Here is a 17,573-nt window from a genome sequence, read left to right as displayed (position 1 = left end):
AGCAAGATTCAGCCTAATGACAGAAGAGACAGTTTCTGACACTCAGTGAACTATATTTGTTGCATTAAATGAACGAGCGTACTGACGTGTGCCAGAATGTCCTTTGGATTCTCTCTGCTATTACGTGTTGTACGTCTTCACAAATACTACTGTTGTGCCTCTTTTCCATTTTATTTTGTTTAAAAATAGATTTGTCTTCATTTTTTTATTTAATTCACAATTTTGAAACTACATCATCAGCTAGCTCCCAGTAATCTTTCATCAGAAGAGGCTCGTTTCTTTGTTTCCCTCTCTCAGCTGAGAAGTAGTGCGCCATTTACCAGGCTGCCCAGCGATAAACTGAAAGCAGTGATACCGCCTTTCTTACCGCCCTCAAGTTTTGAGCTTTGGAACTCTGACCGAACACGAATCAGCAAAGATGGAAAAGCTGAACAGATGAGAACTGCCTGGCCACAGAGGGCAATCAAGCACGATTTTAACAGCAGTGGGAGCTCTGATATAGTAAGCAAACAAAATGTTTATGAAAATACTGTGTTATGTCCAGGCCATGCTGACTGGTGAGCCACACTGATTTTTATTTTTTTTTTTATCAGAAATGTCTTTAAACCCACAGTCTCAGTAGTGGCTTGTCCTTTTAAGCTCTGCTGTTTAGGAATACTACACATCTCTATGGAAGGAAAATAAATCAAACAAAAGTTTTCTATGGAATGAAACAAGTTCTTTGCTGTTAACCAGAATAAAGTCTAGCCCTAACAAATTTGCTGTAAACTGCTAAAGTGGCTGCTGGTTCCACCTATATGTTTTAGTTGCCAGAGCAGGTACGGTCATTGGAGTGTGGCAGAAACTGCTCTGGTTTGGAAGAAGACTAGGGGTAGAAGAAAAGAATTAATGTTTCTCAATTTTTATGAACCAGGGGAGGAAATGTCAGCAAGACATAAGTATACAGACAGAACATTCTGAAATATTAGTAATAGATAAAATAGTAGTAATTAGTGATCAAGTAGGCTTGAAGGCATACAATCTTAAAGTGCAAGTACTGTAAAAAGGGAAAAAGTCTGAATAAATTCTATTTTTTTATAGAAATACCTTGCCTGATTCTACAAGGTTTTCAGTGAAAGTGCAAAACAAAAAGGAGAATAGCTCATTTGTCTTCAGACAGAAAGTAAACCAACCTTGACAACCTTTCATATTTGGTAGGAGAAAAAGCAGCACTTACTCCCCTGACTTTAATGGACAAGTGTAGAGAAGAGTTTATTTTACTAGTCCAGAACTGTATTTCATGTCAGTTCTAGCAATGGGACAATAAAGATATTTTAGGAGGATTTTTTTCTGTCTCTCTTTTTTAAGTGACATTTAGCTTAATACCAGTAGAGATGATTTAGGTGGAATAAGGCAGAGTATTACAAGGAAAGTGATAGATCACAGAAAGGTAAATGTTTTTTTCATAATCCTGAAAAAGATGATTGTAATAATGTAAGAGGATAATTGGCATCCACATATAAAGTGAGGAGCAGGGAAAGTAGGAGAGAACTAGCCATCAATCCTTCTATGAGGAAAGAAGGGTTTTTCTAAGGGAATAGGGAGAAGGAGAGAAACCTAGTAAGTCAGAGTTGGAAGAAGTGATTTGAGCAACAGGATAAAAAACATGAAAAGACTGAGCTGCGAGAGCCATATGTCAGATGGTTGGTGGTGGCCAGTGGTGTAAAAGCAAAAGAATTGAAGGAGGATGTGGATGTGGCTGAGGATTTGGCTAGCCTGTAGTTAGATCATTAGTGCCTCAGTTAACAATAGTCAATAAAATGGTGCAGGTAGATGTTTTGATGAAGGGGATATGAAAATGGAACTGGAGAAGAGAAAGTTCATGTCACTTGTTGCAGCTTAGTTAAGAAGAAACAGGGACATGATGGCTGAGAAGTAGGTGTTAGCTGTTTTGTAAGATGGGAGAGACAAACTCAGGATTCTGCAGGAAAGAAGTTTCACATGTGATTATTTCACCTCGCCCCCTCCACTTGCAATATTGTGTATATTGTGTGTCAAGTGCATTGTTAACGCTCATTTTGGTTTGGCCAAAGATTAAGGAGAATTAAAGCCTTCATTATGGTGTCATTTCTTTTGTTGAATATATATATATAATATATATACATATATATGTTTATATAAATATATAATCAATGTATTTGTATATGTAAAATAAGATTATTTTTGATACCCATTTTGTTCTTCAGTGGAAGTTTCAGAACGTAAAATATATAAAATAGGAGCTGAAGTTTGATCTTTGTTTTGCTCAAATAAGAAAGATGGATTTTTTTGTTTTGTTTTCCAGACGTCTGTTAGCAAAGGTACTAGGCCAGTCAAATTACCAGCATTTGCAAGAAGACCTGCATCTCCTTCAAATTCCAACAACTTCAACCATTCTCCCCATTCTTCTGGTGGATCCAATAACATTGCGGGAATTAACAGGCATGGAGGAGAACTGCATAACAGATCAGGTACCATGCTGCTTTTATTTTTCTATAAGAAAGTCATTGGAATCTGCTTCAGCTAAAAAAATAGTGTTTGTGATGATGGTAGAATATATTAAGCCTTTTCTGAGGGTTCCTACTGCTATGTAAGCAAAACTTCTATATGTTTTGTTGGAATAGGTTTGGACTTTGGACACCTACTTAAGGGAACAAAAGCCTCGCATTTGTTGTAGAAGTCTCGTAGGTTAGCCCCTGTCTCAGAAAAAAACAACTTGATTTTATTGAGTCCACCCACAATGGATCAGGTGGATGCTTGTTCGTTACAACATGCATTTCATAGAGCTGTCTCTTTTCTTATCCATGTTGCTTACTTTTTGTTTAAAATAAAAATTGGTTTTCAATTAAAAACAAAGCAGTAAGCTTTGTATCTGGCAGCTATAAAGACAATATGGTGAAGCAGATCATGAAAACTATATCCAAAGAGTATGTATGTCAGCTCTGTGTGTGTATAGGCAAGGCGGGATTCTCTCTTCTCCTGCAGTTGATTTTTTTTCTCATTTCCTGAAAGCTGCTGAACCGGTCTGAACCTTATAATTCTCTCTTACTTCATCCAGTCAGTTTTTTAAAGACAGTGAATAGTAGAGAGAGGCGAATTGAGAATTAACAAATATTTTAAAATTATCATTTCCTTGACTCTGTTTTTATTTTATTTTTTTCTTAGGTGGCAGTGCAGATAATGTTTTGTCTCAGATTGCAGCTCAAAGAAGAAAAGCAGCAGGCTTACCTGAACAGAAACCCAGCCAACAGCATAGTCCAGTCCAGTCAACTCCTTCATCCACCCTGTCTGATTTGCAGTGTACTCAAGTTGTTGGCAACGGACATGTTGTAAAGGTACACAGAAATGTAAATTTTTGTATTTCCAAACTGGCTGATTTTAATAGGTCGTGTCTCAGTCGTGGATGGTTGATAAATGTTAACTGCATGACATTGCACAGCCTAAAATGAAGGAACTAAAGTTACAGTAGTGAAAACTTTTCAGCTCCACAAACATTTCTTTTCATTACGAGTCTACAAAAGATCAGACCTAATAATAAAACGTGATTTTACTTTATTATTAATTTCACTCTATTTTAAGAACAGTAAATTAAATACTTGATCTTAGCGTAGATCTGCACTTATTTTGGTTTCTCATTTCTTTCTGTGGCCCTGTTTGGGACCAGTGTTTTACGTTAGTTATTCCGGGGCTTTACTCTGTAGTAGTATAGCTAGTTTCCCTCCGAAGGCATAATCTGAGTGCAGAACATGAGAGAATTTGTACCAGGATCTGCCCACCACAGCAATATGCATGCATCCAGTCTGCTCCACAAGCTGTTATTTTTAAGCAGTGTGAACATTAAGTTGTCGTCACCAAAGTCAGGTTTTACTCCTGAGTGCAGACCGTGTTATCTGCACTAACCTATCAGTTTCCTGAAGTAGCTTTACCCTCATGACCTGCCCGTTTTTGTGCATATACTTTGAGTTAACAACTGTTTTGTACAAAATTTTTAAGGATTAAGATTTTAAATCTTCAAAATCTTCAGAGAGACAAGTTGGGAAGCAGCATCATAACAGAAGATGTGATACACTATTGCGAAATGCATGGATTTATTTACACAGGGAAAAATTACGTTTCAGAGAGCAAGAAAAAGCAAGCACATGATTTGGGGTTTTAGTTCTAATCTCTGGTATTCTGAAAATGTTAGAATACATGACCAAGAGCAAAATTTGTCATATTTTTGCTTGTGTAATCTCCAAACAGCTCGTTTTGATTTGTTTTGTTTGCATCTTTTCATGAGATAGTTCTTGAAGTTTTGCCTGAAGAAACAAAAAAGGCCATAGTATAAAATTATTACATTTGCTATCTCGTTCTGTGATGTCTTATATAACAACATGAAGCAATACGTATGTTTAGTCAGTAAATACCAATGATAAAAAAGGTTACAAGGTTGTTTAGTGATTTAATTGAAATTTCTGGAGAACAAAAATCAGGAAAAGAAAAGCGTGCAACTACCAATGCCAAAACAGTTTTCATGAACAGTCACTTTGTCTCTGATCTATCAGTCCGGATTCTGAAAGGACTACTGGTTGCTTTTCAAAGGTGAGATTGAAAGCTAGTATTTATAACTCTGCTGGACCCTCAAAAGCTATGGACTCATGCTGGTTCTTTGGCACATGATAATCTTTCCTCTCTTTCTACCCCACATAGCTGCTTCCCAGGTTATAAATGATCTATTTCTTTCTTTCTTGGAGACAAAGCCACTTTATTATCCTCTTCCCTCATTAAAGTCCCCGCTACTGAACACCTACCAAACGCTTTTTCTCTCAGAGGTGGTCTGACCAATATATTTCTAATTAAACTCTCAGCAGTTCCTCTCAGCTTGTTTTTATCTTGGAAAGAATTTCAGAAGAGCTGCGTGTGTGCCTCCAAAAATCTTATTTTTCTCCAGTTATATTAGTTAGCCTATTACAAGATAATACTTGTGCCTGTGAGCTTTGAGCTGCAGATCTTGGGGCCTGTTGTTACAACAGTGCTCCCACTAAGAGGTTTGACTATTATTCCCACTCACAGTGGAAGACATTAGGGGATAAAGTAGTAGTGAGGTGCAATGTACTGCACATCATCTTCTGGGAAGGCAGTTCATCATACGGTTGAAAAGATTTTTAAACAGAAATTATGCCAGTGTGTTGGAAAGGCAACAGCTCTTTTAGTGCTCTTTGCTTAGATTTCTAGATGAATTTCAATCTATCCACCAAAAACAAAACATATAATCAGTGTGGATCTTGCCATAGATTTTCATGCGTCACATGTCTGAGGTGATTTTTGGGACACCGGTGTCGGGAGCACAGAATCACATAGGGATCCACACTGGTTGCAAGAGTTTAAACAGCCTACTCTGCTGTAATCAACAATATAAATGCTGAAAATTTAACGTCTATATCCATTGTGGAATTGCTCGTGCCCTCCCATTAGGATCATGCAGTCTAAACTTGGAAATAGCTGATCTAAAAATGTAGCAATGTTACACTAGTCAGTTTTGCAGAAGTTATCCATGAGGGGTGGGATTGTGCAAGCCTTAAAGAAAGGAAAAGAAAAACTGAATACCAATTTACAGGGTGATGTAGTTTAAATAAATGCAGACAATGCGCCAGAGAGGGAAGACTGTTCTGAAACACAAATAGCCAATAACAGAATACAGGGAAATTTAGGAATGTAGTAGGCGACAAAAAATTCAAATGAGTTCACGGTGCTTTTCAGAGACCTCTCAAATTTGTATCGTGCTACATTACTTCGAGTCAGTTCAGATGGAGGGCTAAGGAGGTAATACATTGTGACACAGGAGAGAGTGATGAAAGAATGTTACCACTCAAATCAGTTTTATCTTTTTGATCTGCATCTCTTTCATGAACTAGAAAGGTTCCATTTATGCCACAGCACAGAAGCAAACTTGTGGAGAGGCAGGAACCACCGTCATTCTCCCTTCTTGCCTTGTTACTCAACTTTTTTCTTACGTTTTTCTTGTAGCGGCCTGACGGACAAAAGGTATTTTAAGTTAAACTCTGAATTCAGGAGAAAGTTACCTAGACTTCTTCTTAGGTCACATAATGCAAACATCCAAATGTGCAAAGTGATAGGTAGATCAAGGAATTTAGGAGGTGAGGTACATTAACTTGTTTTGGAAATGACTGATATACATACACATATATTCTTATTCCTCATTTGTAATTCGTCTGTTTTCCTGTCTTCCATGGCTACAAATGTAACAAATATTTTGCAAAATATTTGATAAATTCGAAATAATTTGACTCATGTTAGGTAATAACAAGTTAAGGGTTTGACTGGAAACTTTCATTCCAGTGCAACATGGGGTTTAAATGCATCCAGAACTTAGTTTATGCTTGCAACGTATTTCTGGTTAATCCAGCATGAAGTGCTACTTTAAATTAGCATCTGATATACTTCAAAAAGCTTTAATTGAGGCCTTATTCATTTCATTAAATCTCTGAATGAGAGAGACTTGCTTTCAGAGTCAAAACAATTTCGACTTTTATAAAAAGAATAATTGTAGTGCTTATACATACTATTGCTTTATAAGAAATCATTTTCTTATTCCAAAATTACAGCCTTAAATCTATTTTCCTTGATGAGTTTCAGGGGACAGACCTTTACCTGAGATAAATCAGTATTGCTCCAATTGTTTCAATATGAATCAAGCAGAAGCTTCTAGTTTTGACTGCATGCTCTGCAGAAATAACATGCAACTTAAGTAATATTGAAGCATGGTATGTAGGTAAACGCTTTTTTTTGTTTCCTAACTGAAATGACTGTATCATTACCTACAGCAAAAACTGGAGATGAACAAAAGACCTCCATCTGGGACTTCATCTACGTCTAAAAGCACATCGCCAACTCTCACACCATCCCCATCACCCTCCCCGTCTCCTAAGGTCCACAACACAGAGTCCTCTCTCTCTTCTTCTCACAGACAGGCCAAGAGCAATGGTTCCAGCAGTGGTACGATTACGGAAGATGGTGAGTAGATCACTGTAATTATAGGAGGTTTGTTCATCGAGAGCACAGAGTGTTTAAAGCTGTAGCTGTACTGCATTAATGTGTATCTGTGTCATGGTTTTAGGCTGATCCAGCAACTAAAACTCACACAGTCTCTCCTTCTCCAATAAAGTAGAGAGGAGAGGGAAAAAAAAAAAACAAAAGGACTGAGGGTTGAGGCAAGAACAGAGGGAGCACCCACCAACCATGGTCCTGGGCAAAACAGGCAGCGCTTTTCTCAAAGCAAAACAGTTTATTAATGATTACTTAGAAGGACAAAGGGAAATAAAAACCGATTACTTGAGAGGACAGAAAGAAACAAAACCAGATCTTAAAACCGACACCTTCTCCCCCCCCCACCTTCCTTTTCCTCCCGGCTCTACCTCCTCCCCCCAGCAGCACAGGGGGCAGGGACTGGGGGAGTGCAGGTCAGTTCATTCCGTGCTGTTACTGCTGCTTCTTTCTTAAAGGAGAAGGAGTCCTTACACCCTTTTCCCCTGCTCCAATGGATCCCCTACCCACGAGGAAAAATCCACAAATTTCTCCAACGTGAGTCCAGCCCACTGGAAACAATCCTTCCCCACAGATTGCTCCGGTGTGGGCTATACCACAGTCTCGGGTACTTAGGGAGCTGCAGCCACTCGCTCCGGCGTGGGTCGTCACGAAGACTCCAGATGCCTTTCTGCCTTGCCGTGCCCCCAACACGACCATCCTCGGGCTCAGGCATCTTCTCCCCACGGGCTGCGAGTGGGTCGCTGCTCCACCGAGGCCGTCCTGGTTGCAGGGGGGCAGCCTGCTATCTCACCATCAGCCGCAGGGGAAACTCGGCTCCGGCACACCTCCTCCCGCTCCATCCTCACTGACCTGCTGTCGATGCAGCTGTTTCTCTCAGATCTCAGTCCTCTCCAGGTGAACTCAGCCCAGTGGGCACCCTGGGAGTGGGGTGCCCCCGAGTTCCCCAGCTGGCTCCGCCGCCGCCATTCTCCGTGGGCGGCGCCGGCCCGACGCAGGCAGCCGCCCGGCCGGGAGCCAGGGAGCGGGGGCAGTGCCCTCCTCCCTTCTCTGGTCGATCCTGGGCGAAGCACCTTTTCCGGTTCCCTTGTCCTGACTTAAATAGGGCAATTCGCAGAGGCGCCCTATTGGCTCAACCCCGAGGGGGATGGCAGTCTGATCCGGTGGCCAGAACTCAGCCTAACCCGGATCCAAAACCGGGGAGGTCGCAGGGAGCAAAATCCCTCTCCTGCCACCAGAACCACCCCCCCCCTCCACATCAAACCATGACAATCTGCATGAGAGCGAGCACTTTTTTCTTTCTAGAAAAAATATTTTTGTGTTTCTTACTGCAAGATTGCCATTCCCACAGTAACTGTGGCTATTTCTCTCCTAAAAGCTGTGATCCCTTCTGTTTAGAGCGAGATTGGTACCATCGTAAAGCTAACATAGAGCATGTAGGTAGGCCACTAACATGGCCACCTTCCTTCCCCTGTTCCTGGTTTTCACCCTTTGCTGAGGGTAGAAAATGCACTTTCTCCACATTCGTAATGAAAATATATTTTTAAATAAATGCAATGAATTTTCACTATGGAAATACAATTTTGATTCATAGACAGTCATAACTACATGCAGTTGATTTTTAAGAGCCGTATTGCATTAATGTTTTTTAATTGCAAAAATACCTTTATTTTGGCCTTATTTTTAACTTCAGGTCATAAGAAAGGCTAATAATGTTATCACTTTTCCGAAAAGATTACTGTCTTTTAGGTTGAACTTTTAGGTCTAAATTACAACCCTTTGTTTTAAAGAGTCATGTTACTGCATTGGAAATCAGAAATCAGACATCAATGACTCTGTTTTCTTCTGTAAACATCTCAAAAAGTGAAAAAAATAACATGACTCAGAATCTTTTCAATAAGAGATGAGGGTACTTTTTACCAGGTTTCTGCAAGAGCCGCTTAGTACTATTTTTGGTTTTTTAAAAGTGTCCGTATTGATTTTGTTTTCATTTATGCTAACTTTTGTCTGTTGACACTGTACTTTCCATTTGGCACTAGAGAGGGAATATTTGACCTGCTTTCTGTCCTCTTATCATGGCTTAGCTGTAACATATTGTACTGACTGCTGGAGAAAATCCTTTCACATTTTAGTTAGTGCCATTTTATAACGATGGCTTTATAACATAAGAATTGTCAGTTCAGAAATATACAAAGTGAAGGGAACTCGTTGTCAGATAACAAGGGGAATTCTCCAAGCTATCAGCTGTTATAATCTCACCTGGAGAAGCAGGACTTTGTGGCCACACCACTAGTGCTGTGATACAGTGAGTTTCCTGTGTAACAGGGGGATAGGTTGTCAGAAACCTAAATAGTTCTGGGTTCGTTATGTGTATAAGCTTTTGGAGTTGAGTGGCCCTTCAATCCAGGGGCCTCTCTTACTGTGGGTTGGTTTGGTGGCAACAGCACCAATGCTCATAGGCCCATCAGTAATCAGAAGAGTAAGTACAGAAGGCTCTCCTGCAATGTTAACTTTTCTTTTTCTTTCAAGTAAACTTAAATGAATTATAAAATTGATTTGCATTAAATACTACTGTGAAGGAACAGTAGGCAGCAGACTTCAGAGGTGTGCATGGTTTCTTTTTAGGCAACCAACTGGTGGACCATCAACAACTTGTCCCTATTCTGAGAACCAGCGATGTAGACAATCATGAAAGACGAAACCATGTGAGAGTAAAAGGAGGTTCTGAAAACTTGGAGAAAGGTAATCTTATCCTACTAGAGGTGCTAAATAGGAGTAATGTGGCAGAATTAATAAGAACTCTGAGAACCTTTGCTTTCTCCAGGGATGTACGTAAGGAAACAGGATATGAGTAGAGCAAAAGAAAGACTTAGTAAAAAAGCAGAGGAGAAGCAATACGTTAACATGGGAGTTGTAAAACTGAGAGGTTTCAGGTTTTGTTCAAATTTAATGTATAATGCAGGAACTGAAAGTGAGAAAGAAGGAAAGAAAATATGAAAGGCCTACAGCTGAAAGCATTGTGTCTGTGTGTGAAAAGTGTTAGATGTTATAGTTGTTTATGACAGCAAGGCTCTGGGCTCAGAGACTCTGAAAACTTCTTTGCATATCATAAACCCGTAATTTAAGCACAACAGTGTGATGAAAAATGAGAAGGCTAGTTGACGACCTAAAGGAAAAACAGGTTAATAATGTTTCTAAAAGCTTATAATGAAACTTTTATTTTCTTTTTGTAAGATGATATTTTTCACGAAACTGCATGGAGAAGTTCTCATGCTATGCTTTTAAAGCTGGTTACCTTTTCCCATGGATTAACCTTAGTTAGGGTGTAAAGCTTTTAGCCTGAAACTATGCCAACCTTTAAATCATGTTAAGCATACCAAATTAACTGGCCTGGAGGTAAAAAACCAAAACCCTAGCAGAAAATATTTCGGTTGAGTCTTTTTTCACTTTAGTTTTTTGTGGGATCTTCTAGGTAAAAAAGGAGGCTTTCAGAATGGTGCATAGAAAGCTGCGTCCATCTCAAGATACTTAATGTCTTTTGAGAAGCTTAGAGAGTGAGATTCCGTTTCATGTTTCTGATGATGAAAGAAAAGGGACAGTCAAAAGACAAAGAAGTGAACTAAATAAAAGCAAAGTATATTTGGGAATGCAATAGTGATGTCTTTACAATGAAAGTGAGTTTATATGGGAATATTAAATACAGTTTGGTTGTGTAAAGTAATCATTCATATTCTTCTTTTTGACTTTGACTCCTTAGTTTATCTGACCGCTTTGGTACTTTTAGGAAAAAAAAAAATTAGTCACTTGTGGCAGTAAAGCAATAAAAACAAAGAGAATACTTAGTTGAGAGAGGTAGTGTGTAATTAAGAGAGGTAATGGTGGGTTATTCTAAAACTACACTTACACTTAGTGTTTTAACTGGCTAATCACATTTTAAGTGTGTGGGAAGACTCACTATCAGGTCCTCCAACTTTGAATTTCCTTAGACTTTGAGAGGAAACCCAATATCCAGTACTGTTAGCCTGTGTTTTAGGCACTGAAGTGCTTAAGTTGTCCTTAGCGGTTTGGTCTTTTAAGATCCTTTTAATGTGGAAGAAAGGGTGATACAACAGAAAGATTTTATCCTAGCAAGGTAAGACTAGATGGAATTCCAGTATACTGAAGTAGGTGAGAACACAATAAGCCATTACTTTAATTTGTGATGCAGAGTAAATGTGGTTGGGTTTCTGATCTCGTATATCACTGTATGGAGTATGTTTTAATATATATCTTCAGCAGTTAACAATGCAGAGATAACTAAAATCTTTCCTGATCTATGTTGTTTTTTTTTTTTTTTGTCTTCTTTTTCTTTGCTAATACTACAGATGAGCTGACTGGCATCCTTAAAAAATTGTCCCTTGAGAAATATCAGCCTATTTTTGAGGAACAAGAGGTACGTCTTTTTTAAAAGATTTACTTTTTACTGTTTTAGAAAAACTAGCATGCAACCGCATATTGCCTCAGAATTGTGATGCAGAATCTCAAATTTAAAGTTTTACAACCGCTTCTGGTTGCAGAGAGGACCTTGAAACATGGACCAAGCGGTATTCCTGGCATTCTCCAGGATACTGCAAATATCAGTGCTTTTTACACTGAACCTACGGTTTTGATATAGATAGGTGCTTTGGATTTTTTTTTCTGTCTGTTCACTCTGCTTTTTCTATATATGTCTATATTCAACGTGGCTAAACAGTTTATAAGACATACTGTATTATCCCTGGAATCACAGCTGGAACCTCATTTGCAGATGGAGAACAGCAGGCTGTGAGTCACCGAGATGGCTGCTTTCTCTTCTTTATCTGCTATGAATAAGCAACAGGAGAATTAAATTGGGGAACCTAAGCATCACTGTAGAGGAGGCCTGTGACAGTAACTTGCCTGAAGGATGCAATGAAAGGAAACATTGCTGGAAATAAGTAAAAGTAATTCATTACAACATTTAAGACAGAATCAGATGTGAGTGATAATTGTGTGTTGGTTTGGCCAAAGGCAGAGGGTAGTGAATGAACATAAAATTGCTACAGAGTTCAGGACAAACACAAACAAATTATTTAGCTGCATCAGAACACACAGTGGGCTTATTATTGTTCCCCTAGCTGATAGAGAAAGGAGCATTTTGTGGAAATGAATGTGCTCTGTGTATGAAGGTTATATCAATATGAAAAGTTTTAGATGATAGAATGGTTTGGGTTGGAAGGGACCTCAAAGATCATCTAGTTTCAACCCTCCTGCTACAGGCAGGGACACTTTACCTTATGTCAGGTTGCTCAAAGCCCAATCCAACCTGGCCTTGAACACTTCCAGGGATGGCACAGACACAGCTTCTCTGGGCAACCTGTTCCAGTGCCTCACTACCCTCATTGTAAAAAATTTAATCCTTAGATCTAATCAAAATCTACCCTCTTTCAGTTTAAAGCCATTACCCCTTATCCTAGCACTACATGCCCTTGTAAAAATCCCTCTCCAGCTTTCTTCTAGGCCTTCTTCAGGTATTGGAAGGCTGCTATAATATCACCCTGGAGCCTTCTCTTCTCCAGGCTGAACAGCCCCAACTCTCTCAGCCTGTCTTCATAGCAGAGGTGCTCCAGCCCTTGGATTATCTTCATGGCCCTCCTGTGGATCCACTCCAACAGCTCCATGTCCTTCTTATGTTGGGGACTCCAGAGCTGAACACAGTATTCCAGTGGAGTCTCATGAGAGCAGAGTAGAGGGACACAATCATCTCCCTGGACCTGCTGGCCATGCTTCTTTGGATGCAGCCCAGGATACAGCTGGCTTTCTGGGCTGCAAGCGCATGTTGCTGGGTCATGTTCAGCTTCTCATCCACCAGCACTCCCAAGTTCTTCTGCCTAGGGCTGCTCTCAATCCATTTTCCGCCCAGCCTGTACTTGTGCTTGGGATTGCCCCAACCCATGTGCAGGACCTTGCACTTGGCCTTGTTGCACTTCATGAGGTTCTCACAGGCCCACCTCTCCAGCCTGTCAAGGTCCCTCTGGATGGCATCCCTTTTCTCCAGCGTATCAACCGCACCGGACAGCTTGGTGTCATCGGCAGACTTGCTGATGAGAGTGCACTCAATCCCGCTGTCCATGTCTCCAACAAAGATGTTAAACAGCACCAGCCCCAGTACCGGCTTCTGAGGAACACCACTTGTCACTGATCTCCACTTGGACATCGAGCCGTTGACCACAACTCTTTGAGTGCGACCATCATGTTTGTTCTTATCACAGCCTTATGGATGTGTTGATATAATAAAAATTGATATATGAACAAACGCTAGGTTTTTCTCAGGAGACACTAGAAAAGTACATATAATATTCTGAAATTCCAAAAGTTTTTGTGAGGGAGAGGTGTGGCAAAAAAGGAAAAAGAGAAATCTTCGGCTTATTCAACTAGCTGCTACTGTAAATAGATGATTTTTTGTGGAGAGTATATATATTGTATTGACAGTGCTTGTCTAAAAAAAACCCAGAAAATTCCATTAATACTTTAAATATACTATCATAATTAATTAAATTATTAACAGCAGGTTTAAAACTCTACAACAGAGTGGTAAAGTGGGTACCATTTGGTGCTGGTAATTCCTTAAAAATTTTTGTGTGACTAATATTTATAGGAAGTGTATAGAATTAAAAAAAAACCAACCAACCAAACACTTTTAACCTGTAATAGTGAATCTTTGCCTAGGTAAATTTGTCTTATCTTTTTTTTTTTCCCCCTCCCATATGCAGGTGGATATGGAAGCCTTCCTCACACTTACTGATGGTGATTTGAAAGAGTTAGGTATTAAAACTGATGGATCAAGGCAGCAAATTTTGGCAGCTATTTCTGAACTGAATGCAGGAAAGGTACATTTTGAAGTACTGTACTTAGTAAATTAATTCAAGGTTTGCTTATGTTGTTAATCCAACATACATTTCAAAATTCAGTTGAAGATGTTAGTTAGAAAAGCCAAATGAATATTTTTCAAGCAAAATATTTAATGTATTGCGTTAGTGAAAAATATCTTCCTTTTTGGTACTCCCTGTTCTCTTTTGTTAACTCTTCCCTAGTTCAGTGACTGTACAGTTCTTTTACAGAGAATTGGAAATCATATCAGAACCTACTGTTAATGTAAACATTGGCAGTATTGCAGTTGCTGAATATTAGTTTCAGTGATGCTAAAAAGAACCGTCTGTCCACTGTAGTCCAGCTCTAGAATGTAGTGTAAAAGGAAAGGTCTCCTTTGTTTTCCCTAACAGTTCTTGATTTCTCTGTGATTTGGTAGATAGCACTTCTCTCATTCCTGACGCTTTTATTGCCTTTTAATTTTATATTGACATGATTCAATCTGCTAAGAATGGCATACAGTATGCAATGTCCTTGTCAGAAGGATTACGGACTGGAGCATCTCTTTAATTAGTCCTGCTGACACTTCTCAGCTGCTTTTTCAGTTTTGACATCCATTGTCTCTCTGATACTGGAAGCTCAGGTAAACAAAACATAAAAGATAATCTCTCCAAGTTAAGAGCAGCAGCAAGTGATTAAGCTAAAAATGAGGGGAGGTGGATGATGGTTTATGGTATAAAGTGATGAAGAAAATAATGAAAATGGTTCCATTGCTGTCTGGCAGTTTCAGGGAGAGATTACTACAAGGCTTGCTAGATATCTGGGAGGTAAGGTTTTGCTATTATTCCTGATATTACACTGTGACTCTCTGGGCATAGATGCACATATTTGCACGTTTTTTTTTGTGAACTCTTAATAAATTCAATTTTTAAACAGAAATTTAAGAATACCTCATTTTATTGTGTTTTTACAGGGACGAGAGAGACAGATTTTACAAGAAACTATACACAACTTCCACTCTTCTTTTGAGAGTAGTGTGAGTAACACACGACCTCCAGGTCATTCCCAATGTAAGTAGCACCTGAAATGAATTGAAAAATGTGTGAATACTTTTAATTAATACTGGCTAGAAGATAGAATGTGGCAAGCAAGGCAGTTCACTGCTTTCTGGGTTAATGATTGATTTGTGTCTGCGTCTCTTGCTGAGACTGTAGAGAAGATTTCAAGGTAAAAAGGTGGAGATATCTAAGATTTTTATACACGCTTCAGTACTGTCTGAAATAAGCATAAGATTTTTGTTATGCATTACTAAACAGAAAATGGATGTAAGTATAGCAAACTATAGCATACAGTATGCTGTACATAGTGTGTGTATATACATATATGTGGCAGCAGTGGGAGGTGCGTTTCTGTATGATACATAATTTACTTTTGCATACTCTTGATAGGAGACAATTTTCTCTAGTGTGATCAAATAAATATATTCAGGGTTTACAATTTAGTATACTGGCTTAGAAAGGTGTTTTAATTATGTATGTATGCATTTAGTTTTTGTATAGGTAATATTTTTATATGATTGTCTATAGTCAGTTTCTTTGGAATACATCTGTTCCAACCACCAGTGTTAATTGCAAGCTGTTGCTGAAGAAACTGCTTTTAAAGTGTCCTATCTATAATCAAAATGTACAGAAAGATGTTGCTGACCTGGAACAAATGAATACGTTTACTGTAGTCACCCCTAGATAAAAAAGTCGCACATCTCTGTCCTGCCAGCCACCTGAGCCAAAGGCAGATACACATCTGTTACTCGAGGTTAAAGAATGGGGCAAAACCTATTTGTATGTGTATTTCTGGTTCCGTGTTTTAGGAGCAACGTGAAAGCCATTGAATGGCCTCGAGAAATTCACCATGTTAAAGTGCCTCTTGCTCTCCTTCAGTTGCTTATTTTGCTGCTTGCATCCACTCACAAAACCATTTTATTCATTTAGTGCTTATGTTAAATAATATTTGAGGTACTGTATGCTTTAGGAGGCTTTATAATGAACAAGTCCCGGTCGTTCCCATCTCAATCAGCTGAATATCACTAGATATGTGAAAGCAGATACCAACTGTAGTCCTGCTCCTGTCTTCGGGAAGACTGGGCATTGCTGGGGTAGTTGGTCAATGTAGGCTACTTTCTATATTCTGTATAGTCTGCTTGGCTGAAAGCCACTATCAGATGTCACTGTATGCATTGTGCAGCTTCCTTCCTGTTCTCAGAGTAGTCAGCATATGTGGGAGCTTCTGGATGTCTCTTGATAACATCCCAGACTTGAAGAGCCTCTTCTGTAGGTACTACTAGGTGAGCAGAAGCTGGTCTTTGGGATTTGATAACATGGCGCAATGAAGTGGAATTACTCAAGAACTGAAGAAGCATATGGATGTAACGTGTCTCCAAGCAACTTGTTGAGCCTAACCACTGAGCTTAAAAGTGTCTTGAAGACAGCGAAAGACGGTAGTGGTGACACAGAGTTGGGGAGAACATCCTTTTATAAGAATGGAGGCAACAGTTGCTCCTGCTGACCAGTTGACAGGATGCTGCAAGGAGGCTGCCATCAGAGATCTGGCTTCTGAGGTTTTGTGTCGGAGAGCTCCATGAAATAGATTTGGCTGTGAAACAGCAACAGAAACACTAACAGAGAAGGAAGAAGAAAACATGTAGATAAAGGAAGTTTCCACACCAGGTAAGCTGCTTTTTGTTGTAAAAAGTAGCAATGGGACCCTTATGCAGTCTCCGGAACTTGAAGTAATTTCCAGGAATGTGTAATATTTTAGAGCATGAGAGCAGCTGTACTGAGTCAGATCCAAGGTCCATACAGTTGTGTTCGGCTCCTTCATCTGATCTTATTTGACGTTGTTGCGAAGAGCTGCTTGCTTTCACTTGCTGTGAACTTGCCATGTCCTGAGTTCTCTTGCTTCATCCTACTGGATCAGAAGATACAGTGGACAATTGTTCCTTCTTCACTGCCTTCACGCCACTGGTGATTTTACAGATGTCCGTGACACTCTTCCTCAGCCATGTTTTTTTCCAGACGGAAGGCTTACAAGCTGCTTAATCATTCCCTATGCTATAGTTTTTCTGACCTCTTTTCCTCTTCTGTTACATCCTTTCAGATTTGGCAATACCAGCCTAGCATACAGTATTCAAGATGTAGGCACACCCTGGATTTTACACGTGACACAGTGACGTTTGTTTTTCAGTTGTGTTCTCTATTTTCAGTTCTCTTAGCCTTTCCTAATTATTTCTACTACTTTGCTTTTTTGACTGTCACTGAAGACTGAATTGGTATTAATTGGAACTATCACTTATAACCCAGCTCATCTACTGAGTTTGAGCTCAGAGCCTATAATTCCATATAACAACTCACACATCATTTTTTCCATATGCCTTACTTCATATTACTTCATTAGACGTATTTACATACATTACTACATTATACAAATCTTCTATTCATACATATTTATCTTCATCAAATTTTGTCTTCCATCTTACTGTCTGGGTCCTGGTGTCTCATGACGTCCTTTCACCAGTCTTCTGTTTGCCTTTCTTTTTGTTTACATGGATAACTCTGGAAAGTTTGTCACTTCATTCTGTGTGCCCTTTT

The 17,573-nt window shown here is 39.3% G+C and overlaps 1 protein-coding gene across 2 annotated transcripts in view; it reads left to right on the top strand.

Moving 5' to 3' along the window:
- ANKS6 (ankyrin repeat and sterile alpha motif domain containing 6) overlaps positions 1-17,573 on the top strand; it is a 47,024-nt gene that overhangs the window by 24,435 nt on the left and 5,016 nt on the right. Inside the window, exons 10-17 of one of the 2 annotated variants that reach the window (XM_086609135.1) lie at positions 298-501; positions 2,324-2,489; positions 3,184-3,353; positions 6,843-7,032; positions 9,688-9,804; positions 11,427-11,494; positions 13,833-13,949; positions 14,903-14,999. In XM_086609135.1, coding sequence (XP_086465261.1) covers positions 298-501; positions 2,324-2,489; positions 3,184-3,353; positions 6,843-7,032; positions 9,688-9,804; positions 11,427-11,494; positions 13,833-13,949; positions 14,903-14,999 — 1,129 coding nt within the window. Of the gene's footprint in view, positions 1-297; positions 502-2,323; positions 2,490-3,183; positions 3,354-6,842; positions 7,033-9,687; positions 9,805-11,426; positions 11,495-13,832; positions 13,950-14,902; positions 15,042-17,573 lie in introns of those variants that run through there. The other variant, XM_086609136.1, reaches the window with a different exon arrangement.

This window comes from Tauraco erythrolophus, chromosome 3, assembly GCF_009769465.1.
Source record: "Tauraco erythrolophus isolate bTauEry1 chromosome 3, bTauEry1.pri, whole genome shotgun sequence".
Classification (NCBI taxonomy): Eukaryota; Metazoa; Chordata; class Aves; order Musophagiformes; family Musophagidae; genus Tauraco; species Tauraco erythrolophus.
The sequence above is the reverse complement of the archived record's forward strand: the minus strand, read 5'-3'. Positions and strand labels throughout refer to the sequence as shown.